This window comes from Antechinus flavipes, chromosome 2 (assembly GCF_016432865.1).
Source record: "Antechinus flavipes isolate AdamAnt ecotype Samford, QLD, Australia chromosome 2, AdamAnt_v2, whole genome shotgun sequence".
Taxonomy (NCBI): domain Eukaryota; kingdom Metazoa; phylum Chordata; class Mammalia; order Dasyuromorphia; family Dasyuridae; genus Antechinus; species Antechinus flavipes.
This window is the reverse complement of record NC_067399.1, coordinates 62,127,981-62,145,332: the sequence shown is the minus strand read 5'-3', so window position 1 is coordinate 62,145,332 and position 17,352 is coordinate 62,127,981. Positions and strand designations below refer to the sequence as shown.

At 43.1% G+C, this 17,352-nt stretch overlaps 1 protein-coding gene across 1 annotated transcript; it reads right to left on the bottom strand.

Moving 5' to 3' along the window:
* Positions 1-11,063: 11,063 nt before the first annotated feature.
* CIAO2B (cytosolic iron-sulfur assembly component 2B) lies at positions 11,064-16,830 on the bottom strand. Its single transcript, XM_051975066.1, has 5 exons — positions 16,523-16,830; positions 16,110-16,189; positions 13,520-13,645; positions 13,209-13,254; positions 11,064-11,428 (listed from the first exon to the last, which is right to left on the bottom strand). Exons 1-5 carry the CDS (start codon positions 16,668-16,670, stop codon positions 11,331-11,333), a joined length of 498 nt encoding a protein of 165 aa, XP_051831026.1. The 5' UTR covers positions 16,671-16,830; the 3' UTR covers positions 11,064-11,330.
* Between the last annotated feature and the right edge of the window lie 522 nt (positions 16,831-17,352).

Sequence of the window (17,352 nt, the reverse complement as noted above, 5' to 3'; positions counted from 1 at the left end):
TGAATCACAGGGGACTAAGGATCTACATCAATGGCTATTAGTCCACCCCATACCTACAAGAAATTCCCTTCTCTGCCATATCCAACAAGGGGTCATTCAGTCTGTTTAATGACTGCCATGGGACGGGGGGAAGCCCATTACCTTCCTAGGGACCCCAGGCTACTTTTGAACAATCCTTTTGTTTGAGGTTTATTCTGACATCAGCCCCTTTTTTGCCTCTTTATATGTTGGTTGAGGTTTATTCTGACATCAGGCCCCTCCCTTTTATTTTTGCCTTTTTAAAAATTCCTACCCATTGTTTCTGGTTCTATCCTCTGGGGCCAAAAAGAACACTCTTCCTCCCTCTTCCACATGAAAGTCCCTCCAACATTAATAGTAGAGGTTAGCATTTTATATTGTACTTTGAGCTTTGCAAAGCTCTTTACACATATTCCCTCATTTGGTCTTCAGAATACTCCTATGAAATAGGTGCTATTATTATACCATTTTATAGATGAGGAAACTGAGGGTGAACTGATAGGTTACTGGCTTAGGGTTATATAGCTAGTAAATGACTGAGGAAGAATTCAGCCCTTGCTGGTTTAACACTTGCATCTACCAAGTCACCTAGCAGCCTTGAATGCCTAACGACTTGGGAGGATGGGGAACGATTGAGCTCTGAGCTGCCTTCCCTCCCCCCCTGCCAAATCCCCTACCTTACATGGACAAGATGATTCTGCAGAGGGTCTAGTATGAAAGGCTCAACTCAAGCTGGCTGTCCAGGGTCAGTAAGTCTTATTGGCTCCAGTTAGATTGTGGGGGTCGTGAGTGAAAAATGCACTTGGGGTCTCTGGACCCCTTCAAGGGCAAAGAAAGGAGGGAGCAGGGGCAGGGTGAGGGGTCTGGGAGGGGAAGGGGCCTCTGATCCCAGGGAGCTGCTTTCTGGAAGCTCAGGGCTTGTCACAAGGCCCTAGGAATCCAAGAGCTGGGCCAGGTGGCAGAGGTGGAGGCCCCAGGCAGGGCAAACAAAATCTAGCGTCCTTGGCAACATCGTTTTCACTTCTGCCCCTGCCCCTCCCCACTTCCCACTCCAGGGCATCTGGAGTCTGGAAATATCCTCTGAGCCTCTGGGGTTGAGAGACCCCGGCAGCTGGTGGCACCTGGCCTCTTCACCCCCTGGCGTTCTTCCCCAGAGGGGGGAGGTCATATCAGGCCTGGCCGACGTGTCAGGGAAAAGCCCTAACTCGGATTTCTGTCTGTGATATTATTAGCCTTTGACCTCAAGTTTGTTTCTGTCACTACCAAGGGAACCGTGTCCACACAGGCTACTCAGGGTCCAGGCATCCAGTGCTGTCATCAGTCCCTGAGACCCTCTCACCCCTTGTCCCTCCCAGCAGAAAAAGCCCTGGATGTGGGATCAGAGAACCATAGGATTGAAAATTCACTAAAGCCATGTGTCCTCAAGAAAGGCCCTTTTCCAATCTGGGGGTCAGTTTTTTTTCTTCCTGAGGCAATTGGGGTTAAATGACTTGCCCAGGGTCACACAGCTAGGAAGTATTAAGTGTCTGAGATCCAATTTGAACTCGGGTCCTCCTGACTTCAGGGCTGGTGCTCTATCCACCGAACCATCCAGTTGCCCCTGAGGCTCAGTTATTTCACTTATAAAATTAAAAGGTTGGACTAGGGGATCTCTAAGGTTCCCCTTTTCAGTCAATGATGATATCTCATGTTCTGGTTTTGTTTTTTGTTTGTTTGTTCAGGCAATAGGATTGAGTGACTTGTCCAAGATCGCACAACTAGCATATATCTGGTAAAAGTGGACCCTAATAATAGTTGTTGAGTGCCCCAGGAAGAGAATTAAAACGTGATGGAGAAGAGGGATGGGAAAGCGCAGTGATATGTGATGGACAGCATGAGTCCAGGGCCAGGCAGGGAGGGATGCGCAAGGCCAGGTGTCATGGGGCCAGATGATGACACTGACTTTCTCAGAATGAGTCAGGGCCTTATGAGTGTGACAGTCTAAGCATCCCTTGGCTGCCCTGCATTTGTCTGGGGTAAAAGTAGGCAGGCTAGTGAAATGGAAATAACAGCTTAGGGATCCAGGATATCTGCTTCCTAGGTCCAACTTATCACTTACCAGAAGCGGAGGCTTGGGCATATCCCCAATCTGAACCTGTTTCCTTTATCTATCTAGTTTCTTTCTATCTAGTATTTATCTATCTAGTTTATTTATCTATCTATCTATAAAGTTTCCTTGTCTTTAAAGTAGAGATATGGAAACTAGATAATAATTAATGCTTCCATTTATATCAGTTTACAAAGCAATTCTCTTAAATTTTTAGTTTATTTTTATATCATCTTCATTTCAAAAATATATCCATCTCCTCCACCCTTCCATCTTTGGAAATTGAGGGAAGAAGTAGAAAGTCTTCAATACTTCCCCAATGAGGTTAAACTTGTTCACTATAATTATATAACATTCACTTTCGTATTTCCCCCATTTAATAATCAGAGTTAGCAAATATATAGCGTTTTAAGGTCTGCAAAGCACTTTACACTAGCTAATTTGATTCTCACAACAATTCTGGGAAATAGGTACTGTTATTATCTTCATTTTATGGAGGATGAAAAGAGCAAACGATTAGGCCACATTTGTATAGCTGGTAAGCATCTCAGAATTTGAACTTTTTCATTCCAGTTCAGCTCTCTATCCACGGTGGCATCTAGCTACCTCTATTTTGATTGCTATGGTGATTATATATACATACACACACTTATATGTATAGGGATAGGCAACTATATGTACCTTTTTTCTTGGTTCTGCTTACTTCACTCTATATCAGTTTGTAGAACTCTTTTCTGACTCCTTCATAGCGATTGTTTCTTAGAGCTCAGTACTATTCTATTACATACATTCAGGTACCATAATCTGTTTAGTCACTTATAGGATCATAAATTTAGCTAAAAGAGATCTCAGGAAGAGAAATAACTAACTCAAAGTCATACAGTGGCAAGAGTCAGTATTTGAACCCAAAGTGTCTAGCTCCAAATAAAATGCTTCCTTCTATTGCACAAGACAACTTTTAAAATTCCTTCCAGCTATATGTAATAGTCTACATTCTAAAGTCCCTTCCAGCTCTGATTTCCTGACATAATGTTGTTATTCAGTTGTTTCAGTCATGTCCAACTCTTCATGACCCCATTTGGGGCTTTCTTGGCAAAGATACTGGAGCTGTTTGCCATTTCCTTCTCCAGCTCATTTTGTAAATGAGGAAACTGAGGCAAAGTTAAGTGACTTGTTCAGGTTTACCCAGCTAGAAAGTGTCTGAGCACAGATTTGAACTCAGTTCTTTTTGACTCCTGTGCTCTATTCTCTGTGCTACCTAGCTACTCATTGATATAATACAAGAAACTAATTTCAAATTAATGGGGTGAAGCCTTTGTGGGCTGGAGGGTTACTTTCTGGAAGCAGTAGGACTTGGAAAAAAAGTAGATTTGACTAGGGAGGGGGGTGTGTGTGTGTGTGTGTGTGTGTGTGTAGAGGAATTGCTATAAATGCTCCTTTTGTGCAGGACTTTTTTATAACACAAAAAGTTTCCTTTTTTTAGTTTTGGAAATTAGGATTTTTGCCAGGGCTATTGGCAGGACTTCCCTATTAGTAGGCCCCAGAAATAGTAACATTAAAATGGTTGTTCAGGGAGTTGGGTGATGGTGATGATACTTCCAGTTGGCACCCAGGTAGCCCCCAAGGGCTCATTGTTCCCAAATGCTCACATGGATATTTGCCGGAGCAACACCCCCTCTGGCCTGTTTCCCTTTGAAGGTTGGACTAGAGTCTCTAAGGACCCTTTTAATTCTGACAGTCTATGTTTCAGTGTTCTAAGGGATCTCCTAGTGCTAGCCTTCTATGTTCTAGTGCCCCCAAGGATCGGCCAGATCTTCTAGTTAACTGTGTACCCCTGCTCAGGAAGTGTCTGCCTGGGCCTTCCATCCCCTCAGGTCTCATGATCCAGTGGAATACCCTCCAGGCCAGAGACTCAGGCTCCTCACAGCAAAACTGGACCAAGTAACTGTAGTGGGCAACTTCCTCCCTGGAGCGCTGCAACATCAGCTTCTGTTTGGGATGGCTGAGGTACAGGCCTGCTATGGAAGCGAGGGAATGCTCCGCTTGAGGGGGATTCCTGAAGAGTTACCATTATTTCTGGTGCTTTTTCTACAGCCCCCTGGGAGGAAGGGATGGGGCTGGGGAAGGACCGTCATGTCTTTCAAATCTCTCTCGCCACCTGCTGGCCTGTGACTCATAGGATCTCAATCCCACAAAGACCCCAGGGGGACACCCAGAGGCCAGAATTGGAATAGGAATCCCTATTAAAATAAAACTTTGAAAGTTCTCATCTTTCTTGACCTCACTGGGCACCGAACACATTTAGCTATGCCCTTCACCTGGATTTCCTCTTCCCTCATCTGACCGCCGCTTCTGAGTTTGCTTTGAAGGGCTGAATCTTCCTTTCTTTCCTTTCCTTTCCCTTTTCCTTTTCCCTTTCCTTTCCTTTCCCTCTCTCCCTCCCTCCTTTCCTTCCTTCCTTCCTCTCTGATTCGGATTTTCTTGGGGTCTCTGGGAGCAGCCTTCGTTTCAGTTCAGTAATCACCACAAGTGCAGCCAGGTGTAAAAGTCCAAATCCTTTATTATCTCCTTCAAAGTTCTATCTCCTTCACTTGGGGCTCGGCTACTTTTCTGGAGACCTTCTGGAGTCGGTTTCAGCGGAGAAGTGAAGGAGAGCCTCCTTTCTACTTCTTGGCTACAATACAACGTAGCTCCTATTTATTTCTAGAGGGATTTTATTTCTGTAGAATGGTATTCATTCTTTTCTCTTTGTATCCTTCTCTCTTGGTGATCTCATCATTTCTCTTCAATACATCTCTATCCAAGTGTCTCTGAAATTTCCAGCTTCAGCCCTAGATCTCTTGAGATCTGGTCTCAGATCAGAGTCTGCCTGTGGGATATTTTCAACTAGCCGTTCTAAAAGCCTCTCAAATCCAGCATTTCCAAAACAGAACTAATTTTTTTTCCCAAATCCATCCCTCAAAAAATTTCTCTATTTCTATTGAGATCACTGCCATTCATTATTTGATTCCTAAATTTGAAATTCGGAACTCTTCCTTGTCCTTTATTCTTATGCCCCAAAGAATATCTTGTCAATTCAACTTTCATAAGATAATTTATCTCTGTACCCTTCTCTGTTAGTCAATAAACATGTTAAATGACTACTGAGAAAGATACTGTACTAATTGTGTGCATGAGTGATACAAAAAAAAAAGCAAGTAATAAATCCTGCCCTTAAGGAGCTCGCAATCTAGCAGAGGAGACAATAAGCAAACAAATATATACTATATATAGGAAAAATAGGAAATGATTCAGAGGGAAGGCACTAAATTAAGAAGGGTTGGGAAAAGTTTTCTATAGAGGATTCCTACCTTTAGTTGAGACTTGAAGGAGCCACCAAGCTTGAAAGCATTATTGAAAAAGAACATTCCAACCTTGGAGTAGAAGCAGAGAAAATGCCTGAAGCTGAGAAATGAACTGTCTTGTTGAAGAACCGCTGAAGGCCATGGTCATTACATTGTATAGAGATAGGATGAAAGAATAAGAAAGAAAACTGGAAAGGTATGTCTGTCTGTGGGAGGGTGGTAGGTTATGAAGTACTCTGAATGCCAAAGGATTTTATATTTGATTCTGAAGATGATAGGGAACCACCAGTTTATTCATTTAACCATATTAACCCTTCTCTCCATCCTTTACATTTTAAAAAAAACTAATTTTAAATGTATTGTTTTATTTTTGTAAATTAATAATTTCATATATTTATGTTTTCAATTCTGAACTTAAAAAATAAAACCAGCATTTCTATAACAAAGTAGAAGAGAAAAAAACTGCACATTTATTATGTACAACTTTTTTTTTAGTAAATAGCATTTTATTTTTTCCAATTACATGTAAAAATAATTTTAAACATTCATTTTATTTTTGAAATTTTTATTTTATTAAAGCTTTTTATTTACAAACAAATGCATAGGTGATTTTTCAACATTGACCCTTGCAAAATCTTCTGTTCCAAAATTTCCCTTCCTTCTCCCTCCTCCCTCCTCTAGATGGCAGGTAATCCAATTCATGTTAAATCTAATATACATATACACATCTATACAGTTATCTTGCTGCACAAGAAAAATCGGATTAAGAAAGAAAAAAAAACGAGAAAGAAAATATAATGCAAGCAAATAACAACAGAAAGAGTGAGAATGCTATGTTGTGGTCCATATCAGTTCCCACAGTTCTCTCTCTGGGTGTAAATGGCTCTCTTCATCACTGAACATTTGAAACTGGTTTGAATCATCTCATTGTTGAAGAGAGCCACATCCATCAGAAATGATCTTCTTGTTGTCAGTTCTGCTAATTTCATTTACCATCAGTTCATGTAAGTCTCTCCAAGCCTCTCTGAAATCATCCTGATGGTCGTTTCTTACAGAACAGTAATATTCTATAACATTCATATACCATAATTTATCCAGCTAAACATTCATTTTAAATAAAATTAAGAGTTCCAAAATTTTCTTCTTTCCCTACCTGGCCCAGATGACTATTAGACACAAATATGTATGTATATATTTACAAAGGAGGTGGTCCTTTGTGTGTGTGTGATATTACTATCTATTCTTTCTCTGGATATAAATTGCATTTTCCTTCCTCTTCTTTCATTTTTCATCTTCTAATTGGTCACTTCTCATTTTAGGTTTTTCCCTCTTCTATTTCTTCTTCACCTAAGTAGCCCAAGTAAGCCTCCTAAAAGCATATTCAATCTTGTCACACTCAAGTTCAAGAAGCCACTCCAAGAGACCTCTTTTTGACTTTGGAATAAAATGCAAATTTCCCAGTTGGATAATTAATTCACAATATGGTCTTTCTAGCCTCATTCCAAATTGGTCTTTTTCATAAACTCTATCTTCTAGCCAGACTGACCTGTTTGCAGTTAGTCTTCATGCCCGGCATTCAATCTCCTTCATTATACTTTTGCAGACAATCTCTGAGAGCTGGACTGCACCCCCAACCCCATCTCCAATTTCCCCCTTAGAATTATTAACTTTCCTTAAGACAGCTCATAGACCACCTCCTTTGTAAAGCCTCCCTGGGGTCTCCTAAGCATTAATGTTCTATCACAAAGCTTCGAAAAGTGTGGGTAACTGAATGTGGGGGTCCAGAAAAATTTGGCAGCAGTAAAAGGTAACAACTATTCCCCCAAGATTTAATTCTTTAGATAAAAATAAACAAGCATATCCATCTCATTAGAATGCAAATTTGCTTTTGTCTTTCTTAAATGGTAAAATTATATGTATAACAGAAAACTGTTCTAAAATAAATTTCTTAATGATTATTAGTAAATGTTTTATTAATATACCTATTTTATATATGGGGTCACATAAAAATTTCTTGGGCAAAAAGTGGTCATGAAAGAAAAAAATTTAAGAAGCCCTGCTCTGTATTTCTTCAAATGATCACACAAATATTTATGTCACCTCTTTCCAATAGAATGCAACCCCTCCCCCAAACTTTTTATTGTCTTTACATCCCCAAGGTGGGACCATAGGCACATAGCTGTCACTTAGTGTTAGGCTGAGGTGGCTGTTGGGTTTCAGCTGAAGATGTGCAGCGGGGGTCACCTCAGCTCCAGACACACCCTGTCCTGGTTTAAGACAGCTTCTATCCTTAAGTGTTGCCCTTAAGTTAAATCAAAGGCTGCCCTGCCATCCTTATCGTGCTTACCCTCTCCCCTGGCTTCCTCTAAGTCCCAGCTTAAAATCCCACCTTTTATTGGAAGCCTTTTCCAGTTCCTCTAAATTCTACAGCCTCTCAGTTAATTATTTCTTTTTTCTCCTGTGGGACAGCTAGGTAGAATGCTTGGCCTGAGTCAGGAAGATCTGAATTTGAATTCTACCTCATAGTTACAAAGTCACTTAAACTTTGAGTCTAAATTCTTCGGTCATGAAATGGGTCTGTATCGGGCAGCTAGGTGGTGCATTGGATAGAACCTTGAACTTGGAGTCAGTAAGACTCAGTAAGAGCTCAAATCTGGCCTCAGAAATTTACTGTGTGACCCTAGACAAGCTATTATTCCTGTTTGCCTCAATTTTCTCATCTATAAAATGGATGGTAGAAGGAAATGGCAAACCACTTCACTGTCTTTACTAAAAAAACCTCAAATGGTGTCAAAGTTGGGCAAAATCAAAATGACTGAACAACTATCTCCAGCATTTAACTCAGGAGGTTGTGATAAAAATTCAAAAGAAATGTGTAACTGTAAATGTATAAAGTCTGCAAATATTAAAGCACTATACTGTCTTTTACTAATAAAAGCTCAAATATGTGATTTCAAATCACAAATTTGCAGCATCTTTGGGGACCCACCCTAATTAAGTCAAGGAGTTAAAATAACATATGATGAAAGCAACGTAGCAAATGTGATGAGGGATGAGACAGACTGTTATAATAATAGTAACAGCTTACAGACATTCCATTAAGGTTTACAAAATGCTTCCCTTCATGACACCCGCTATGAGGCAGGTATTACTAGTACTGTCATCCCCATTCACATCATGCTTCTATTGCTTTCTCATCTTTTCTCAGCCCTTCTGGTTCTAGAACATACTTCCACCCCTGCACCTTGCTCCTCTTTCCCCCTCTTTCCCCACTGATTATTTCCTTTTGGAGCCTCTATTTTGTGAAGGATCCAAGCCAACCTGCCTTCATTTATCTCCTGGTCTCTTTCCCAACTTTCTGAACAACCTCAAAATGGTGCCCCTGTGCTAGACATCTTCCCCTCCCCTTCCATGATTCCTATGTCATGTCTTTCTACATTTGAATATAAGCTTCTTGTGAGCAGGGATTGTATTATTATGGTATTTATATCCCCACCTTTGGTACATATTGCTGTTCAATCATCATCTCCATATGGGGTTTTCTTAGCAAAGATATTGCAATGATTTGTCATTTCTTTCTCCAGTTCATTTTACAGATAAGGAAACGGAGGCAACTTGAAGCCCAATGTCAAGATGCTAGTACGTGCCTAAGACTGGGTTTGAACTCAGTCTTCCCGAGTCCAGGCCCAGCACTGTCCACCATGCCATCCAGCAAATGCTTAATTATCTTTTCCTTCCTTTCTCATTTAATACATAAGGAAACTGAAGATCAGAGAAATGAAAGGATTTGCCCACAGTTATACAGCAGGCCTATCTGGTGACTTCTCAGATTACTTCAATTTGGGGTTAGCCACCTTCTTGATCCTATGTTACACCAGATTGAATTGTGGCATTTTAGAATTGGAAAGAACCTTAGAGATAATCTAGTCCAACCCCATTTTGTGGAGAAGGGACATGATAGAAGGGACATGATCTGCCAGGAGTCCTGTAGCTACCCTGTCCTACTTAGGTCATGTGTGGGATCTTTCTGCTTCATCCCCAAGCTTGGCCATAACCATGCCCTTCTTTTGGAACACTCCTGTTGCCAAGACCCTATTTCCATCTGTGGCATCCAACGTGGGGCCATCCAGAAGCCAACCCTTTCAGGAAACCTTCCAATCCTCCCTCTCTCCTCAGACTTGGTTTCAGATTTTGTCTTTTCTATTCTTTGTCCTGTCCTTTACACTTTGCATAATATTTATCTGTACATGGAGGATGTCAAACACATGGCCCATAAGCCTTCCACATGGGGCTGGAACCAGATTAAAACATGATTAGGAAACATAAGACAAAGTGAGTAAAAGCGCAGTAAAACATGTTACTGTGTGGGGTCTGAAGCCCTGCCCGTTTCTATTTTTTGACACCGCTGCTGTCCCATTGAACTATAAATTCCCAGAGGCCATGTCACCATTTCACTATCTTAGCCGGCCCAAAACAGAGTGTGCAGTACCGTGTCCTCACAGCACACATGCCAGTCACCTCGGTCTGGGCCCGGGCACAGAGAGGGGAAGTGATTGCCTGTGTTCACGCAGCCAGTACACATCAAACAGGACTTGCATGACTCCATTGTGCCCCACCGAGTGCAGCATGAACTGCCAACCATGGCACACACTTTGGAAACCAGACACTTGACTATTCTCCGGCTGCTCCGTGTGTAAACCCGAGCCAAACTGGGAACTTTTATCAACAAGTATGTCTTCTTAGGACCTCAGACTGAAGGGAACACCGGGTATTGGAGCCAGGAGGGATTTCTTTCAATTCTAGACTAAGCTGGTGCTTTTATTGGGGTAGAGAATGCCCTCCAAAGGGCTCGGAGCCTGTCCTGTGGCCTAGTGCAGGAGATGCCCCCGCTCCTGAGAGCTTGTGCCTCTGCCCTGCAGAGCCATGCACTTGTTGGCCTCCACATTAGGAGGGGCCCAGGACAGTATTTGGACATCTCCTGTGGCCAGACTGCACTCACTTTGCTTTTTCTTCATGCCCTTTGGGTACCTAGCCTGACCCACCTACCTACAGAGACTGTGACTGTGAAGGAAGAGGCTGACTTCTCTAGTGTATAGCATGGCCCAGTACATAGTAGGTGCTTAATATGTTTACTATTGATTGGCCCAAGGCTATAGCCAGTATGCTGGTGGCAGGATCTGAACCCAGGTCTCTTGAGGCTGGCTCTCCCGATTCTGCCACATGGACTTAAAAGAATGCTAAAGCATAATGTCCAAGTTATCTGCATGATCTTAGGGGGGTCCTGAGTGACCATTCCTCTCACAGGGAAGCCAGCCAGTCAGAGATGAGCGACTGCTGTCCACCTCAGGCCAGGGGCTCCAGGCATAAGGCATGGTTCTAAGTCTAGCAGTGAGCTCCTGGCACCCATGTCCCTCGGGTTCCCAGTGGCTAATCTGGCCATCGGCCCACACTTGCCAGTCTCCTCCCACCACGTTTTCCTGAGGCTGCTGCACAGTTCTTCGGGGATCTCCCTGCTGCTCCCCCTCCAGCTCTGCTGGGAGGCCAAGGGATGAGGGTTCAGAAGGTGCCTTGCCCTGACCCTGGGAACTCCTTGGAAAACACAGGGTTAAGGAACCTTTTGGTTCAGTGAAGTATAAGTTAAAGTTTATTAAAATATTTCCAGTGTCCTCTTCAGTGACATAACTCATTTACTTGAATCCCCCTGTGCCCACCCAGACAGCCATTGTCAAGTGGTTGCAGTGGGCACAGTTTTTCCCGGTTCAGTTTTCCTTAGACACGAAGGGGTGTGAGTGACAAATAGGGGGACGTGGAAGGCCGAAAGAACACATATAGACTGGCGAGAGCTGCAGGATCCTCAGGAGGTGGCTCCTCTCCTAAGAGAGCTAGGAGCGAGCTGACAGACACTGGTTTACAACTTCCAGTAAATGGGAATTCTCCAAAGCTGCTGCGACCCGCTCCTTGTCAGCAAGCTGTTTGTTCACTGAACAAGACACAAGCAGAGACCAGGGCATGGGGTGGGGGTGCAGGGGGATAGTGTCGCCAAGGCTCAGCCCCACTGCTTCTGAGCATCTCTGGCCTAGAGGTCTGAGGGCTGTGACCAGAGGTTGCCAGAGCTAGAGCACATTGGAGCACAAAGACAGACAAACTAGAGAGAGGAGTCAGGCCAACTCTTCATTTCAGGAGAAACTGAGGCTGAAAGAAGGGAACTGGCTCGTTTCCAGCCTCAGCTCCGGAAAGGCAGGCCCAGAACCCAGAGTCCGGACTCTGAGCTCACTGCTATTCTTTCTGCTGGGCTGCCTGTCCTGTTTGCCCCTGGGACAGCCACCACCGTCTCATACTCGCATCCCTGGCCTCTGGTCCATCAGGCCACCAGATCTGCCCATCCCAAATGCCAAACCCTCACCTTCTTGTTCCTCATGGCTTCCATCTTCCTGCAAGGCCAGCTCTGGATGCTTCCACACACCGTGGTCCAGACTGGCCTTGCCTGGGACCTAACTCCCCCGTCTCTCAAGCCCAGGCCCCTCACCATGGGGTAAACCCACATGAGACTTCTGCTCCCTTCGTTCTCCTTGATAGCAACTACCTTCATTTCCCCACTAATCCATATCCTCAGAACTCATATCCTAAGCCTCAACTTCTTCAACTTTGGATCAGTCCTATATGGGATCTTGTAACTGAATGTGGGGGTCATGAAATTATGATTTATTATCAGTAAATGTTATACTTATATATTTATTTTATATACCTATATATCTGGGATTGGGTAAAAATTTCTCAGGCAAAAAGGGGTTGTGAGTAGAAAGTTTAATAAGCCTTATCCCATGAAACCTTCTAAATTAACCATAATCTACAGTAAATTCTCTGGCTTGGAATATCTTAGGTACTTATAATTTGTAAAAATAATAACCACAATTGTAATAATCAAGAGAATGATAATATACAATCTACTTGTATCTTATAATACATTCATACTTACTATACTTACTACTATAGCATATTCTTAAATTATTTATGTTCTTTCTCAATAATTAGGTTAGAAATGTCTCATGGGAAAAACCTGCTGAATGCTTCTCCTATGCCTCCTCCCAGCCTCACCACAAATCTCTGCATGCAGGAAGTACCTAGCAAGTGCTTGCTGAAAGAAAACCAATTTTCCTTTCCTCAGGTAGGCACAAAAGGCTACAGGGGCAGGTGCCCCAAATGCTCCACACCTAACTCTCTGTGTTCCTCCTCCCCAGAATGGCCTTCTTCCTTTCCACTTCATTTGGCTGGCTTCAGGCCATGTTCCCCACACCATTTAGTCTTCTGAAAGGAAACTAGCTTCTAGCTAATTGTCCTGCTCTGGCTGCCCTTCCTCTCCTAGGGGGACACCGTCCTTGGATCAGACCTCTAACAACCAGATACCCCCATGCTGAGGGAATAGATATACTGGCAGGCAGAGGGAAAGGGGGGCAAGGTATCCAGGGAAGTTTGATGAAGGAAAAAAGGAAATTGGGGTTAGATGGCAATGGGATGGTGCCTGGAGCCAGATTAGAGTTTTCCTCCTGACTCTGATCATGATCTTGGGAAACAGGGTAGAGGGAGAAGGTCACTTGCCCTAATTGCAGACTCCAGAAATGGAGAAAAATGTCATGCTGAGTGAATGAAACCAGAAGAAAAAAATACTCAAAAAACCCAATTCTATTCTTTCTTGGGTGTTTCCATTGAAATCGAGAGGGCGCAGCCAGGAAGGGAAGTGTGGGACTGGGGCCCATACTCACCGGCATGTTCTGAAGCATGTGTCCCAGGAGTAATGTGAACATCCATCTGGAAGGAAGAAATAAAGAGCCACTAAAAGGCTTTGAAGAAGTTCTGATCCTTGCTAAGTGCCCCATCTCCCGGGTCTTTTAGAGTATGGGGCTTGAATGTGCAGAAGGAAATTGATGGCTCCTCCTTCCCTGAGTCTTTCACAAAAAATGCCATTATAATGGGCACCTTACCTTAAATCCCCTTAAAAGTATTCAAAGGATTAACTACCTAGTCAGGTACAGAGTTAGTCTGGAGGTAGGGAGAATGTATATCTTTCACTGACCTTGAACCTTTCAGGCAAGGAGCGGATCAGCTTAACTTTGATGGACAGGCCGATTAATGTTGCCATACTGCAGTGAGGAATTGTGGGAGTAAATTCCACAGCCACTGTACTCTCCTTATCATTAACCTGCAGAGGAAGAAGAGTGTGTAAGCTATTTATCTGGGCTCTTCTCCCAATGTCAAGGTCAAGTTTCCATGGAGAGGGAAATACTCCTCCATGTTGATGTTCCATCACTGGATAGGTCCATATTGATACCTAGGCGGAAAGTCTCACAAACTACCTCTGAATTATTTCTAAAAAATTATGAATTTAAGGATTTCCATGTCTGAAGAGAAACAGAAACAGAAAAGGGGGGATCGTGCCTGAACCTCTGAAACTATGACATGTACAGCATGCTTTATTTTGAAGTCTATAACTTTCAAAGCTATCCTGATTTTACAAGCTCTTAGAAAGCTTCCTCGATAGTCGTACTGCCACAGAACTGCTCAGAAAACTGCAAACTGTAGGGCAGACCCACCTTGCTTCCCTTCCTGACATCTCTATGTATATAAGACCAAGAATCTTATTCTTTTTTAATTTTTAAAATTTTTTATTATGGCTTTTTATTTACAAGTTATATGCATGGGTAATTTTTCAGCATTGACAATTGCAAAACCTTTTGTTCCAATTTCCCCCCTCCTTCCTCCCAAGAATCTTATTCTTAAGGGGATTTTTTTTAAGGGACGAAAGGAGGCCTAGCATACCCAGTCTCAAAACTATTCTACAAAGCAGTAACCACCAAAATAACTTGGTACCCATCAATTAAAAAAACAGAGAGGTTGATGAGTGTAACAGGTTTGGGAAGTAACAGAGAACAAATGAACCTTATAACAAAGTGTTTCATAAATCTAATGACCCAAAGACTAAGGTAAGGTCTCATTATTTGACAAAATCTGCTGGGAAAACTGAAGAACAATTTGGCAAAAATTAAGTATAGAAAAGATCTCACATCATCTATCATGATAAACTACAAATGGATTTACCACTTGGCATAAAGGGTAATATCACAAACAAATTAGAGAAATAAGAAAGAAATTTGGGATCTATTCATTGGTGAAGATTTCATGATCAAAAAGGACCACAGAAAGTAAAATGAACAGTTTTGATTATGTAAAATTTAAAAGTGTTTGTGGAAATAAAAGTAATTCAGTTAAAATGACATAAGAAATGTTACTGGGGGGAAAATCTTTCAATCAAGTTTCTCTGATATAAATCTTATATCTAAGACACAGGAAGAACTGGTTTAAATTTACAAGAAAAGCCAATCTCCATAAGTAGTCAAAGGGTATGAAAAGGCAGTTTTAAAAGGAAGAAATTCAATTTATCAATAAACATATGAAAAGTTGCTCTTAAATAATAAAGAAATACAACTTTGAACTTTTACCTCATACAATCAGATTGGCAATTGACAATTATTTGGGAGGAGGTTCCAGGATAATAGGGGTATTAATATAGTGTTGGTAGAGCTAAGAGTTGGTCTGGGCATCTGGAAAGAAATTTGGAAGTAGGATCAAAATATCAATAAACTGGGTATACTTTTGATCCAATGTTTAGCACAGTACCTAGCTCATAGAAGTAGATTAATAAATGGTTGATGAATTACGTACAAAATTATTTATAGCAGCTATTAGTGCTATTACTTTTGTAGTAGCAAAGAAATGGAAGCTAACGGGATACTTATTTACTGGGAAATAGCTAAACAAATTATGGGAAATGTAATGGGGTATTGGTGTGCTATAGAAAACTGTGAAGTGGATTGCTTCAGAGAAACCTGGAAAAAAGTGAACTGATACACAGGAAGTAAGCAGAACCAGAAAAACAATTTATACAATAACACTACAAAGAAAAATAGTCTTTGAAAGCACTCTAATCCATGCAATAATTACCTATGACCACAATTCTAGAAGACTAATGATGAAGCTAGCTTGCTAGCTGGCAAGTCACTTCTTGAGAGAAGTAATGGATTTGAGATAAAAAATGAGACACATTTTTGAACACAGCCAATGTGGGGATTTGTTTTACTTGACTATACATATTTGTTACAATGACTTTTTTTTCCTAAGAGGGGAAATGGAAGGGCAAACAAAGAAAGACATAGGCTTGCCAAAAAAACAAAAACCAAACCAAAACACGGTGCTGCAAGTTTTGTAAAGCTTGCAAATATTACCTCATTTAACCCTTACAATAACCCTGGGAGGCAGGTGCTATTACAGTCATTTTACAGAAGAGGAAACTGAGGCAGGCAGAGGCTAAAGTCTGAGTCTATGTTGGAACTCAGGTCATCCTGACTCCAAGACCAGCACTCTATTCAATGTGACACTTGGCTGTCTAGAAAAGAGCCATTAAAACGTCTGTTTTTAAACACATACTCATACACACACTCGCCGTCACTTGCCCTTAGCACACTGTACACAGCAGGGGCTTAATGAAAGCTCACGGATTTGAGGACTGAGAAAGGCCCCGGGGGAGGGGTCATCTCTAGGAGGGGCAGAAACTACCAAAGTGAAACCCCCACTACCACCCCCATCCCCCACACCCGACCCTTCCTCACTTTCACCCGGACTTGCTCCACCACATTCAGCTCCTCCAAGGTGAGCGGGTGCTCCGGGTCATTGATGGATCGGATCAGGTGTGCGCGGGGAGTGAAGGAAAACACGGCTGCGCCAGGCCCGGCAGAGGGCGCTCCAAAGCCAGCTCCCTGCTCACGCCCCACCCCTGTCCCGCCCAAACTGCCTAATGACTGAGAATTGAATCGGCCCTGCCCCCTCACCAGGCTCCGCCCAACTCCCGCCTTCCACGAATTCTCATCCCACCCCGCCCAATTCCTGAGTATTAACAATAAGCCCCGCCCCTTCGCCCAGGCCCCGCCCCGCCCTATCTAGGCCCCAGCACGCAAACTTGCGAAGCCCATTCTCTCCCCGTTAAACTTCCCAGGCGCTGGACCTCCCAGCTCTGTGAAGATATCGAAGATCTCTCGGTCGTCGATGCTATCCGGGACCTGATCATCCTCCTCGCCCGCGGTAATTGGCCGCTCTCCGGACCTTTGGTATATCAGCGGGTTCGCGTTCTCCAGGAGGCCGCCCAGGCCAGCGCCGCTACTTGCGCCCACCATCTTATCTGCACCCGCGGCGGGCTGTTCATTGGGTGTCCCTGCCAGAGAAGCTCACTTCCGGTGTGAGGCTTCGGAGCACGGGAGCAAAGTGTGTTTCCGGGAGGGGCGGCTACGGTAGCTCGGAGAGGACAAAAGTATTTTCCTCGCCTTCCAACCTTGTTCTCGGTTCTCTAAATTGCCTAAAGAGAAGAAGGGGAAGAAAGGGCGCTCGACCGAATCTTGTGTTTCTAGTGCCATTTCCTGACATCTCCCTGGACCTCAGCCTTCCCCTCTAAAACGAATGGATTGCGCTAGATGATCTAGAAGGATCCTCCCCAACTGGGGGGTGCTGGTTACAGTTTAACAACCTAGGGTTGGGAGTTGCGGGTCGGAGATATAGCCAGGACGTTCTTTTAAGTGTAACCCGCATTATTATTAACTAGTTCTCCTATCTAGACAGTCCAGGTGACCAGGCACCAAGCCCTGATTTGCAGCATTTGCAGATTCTGAGGTGCAAGCGCTTACGCTGAAATCTTAAGAACTCTTGCAAGCCTCAGCAAAGTCACCTACGGGTCAATCAGTAATTATTGGGCACCTGCAGGCAAGGCCTTTCTGATACAAAGACCAATGAAATTGCCTTTTTCTGCCGGGAACGGCACCCAAATAATAGCAATATACCTCGTGTCTATATATATGTACTAGG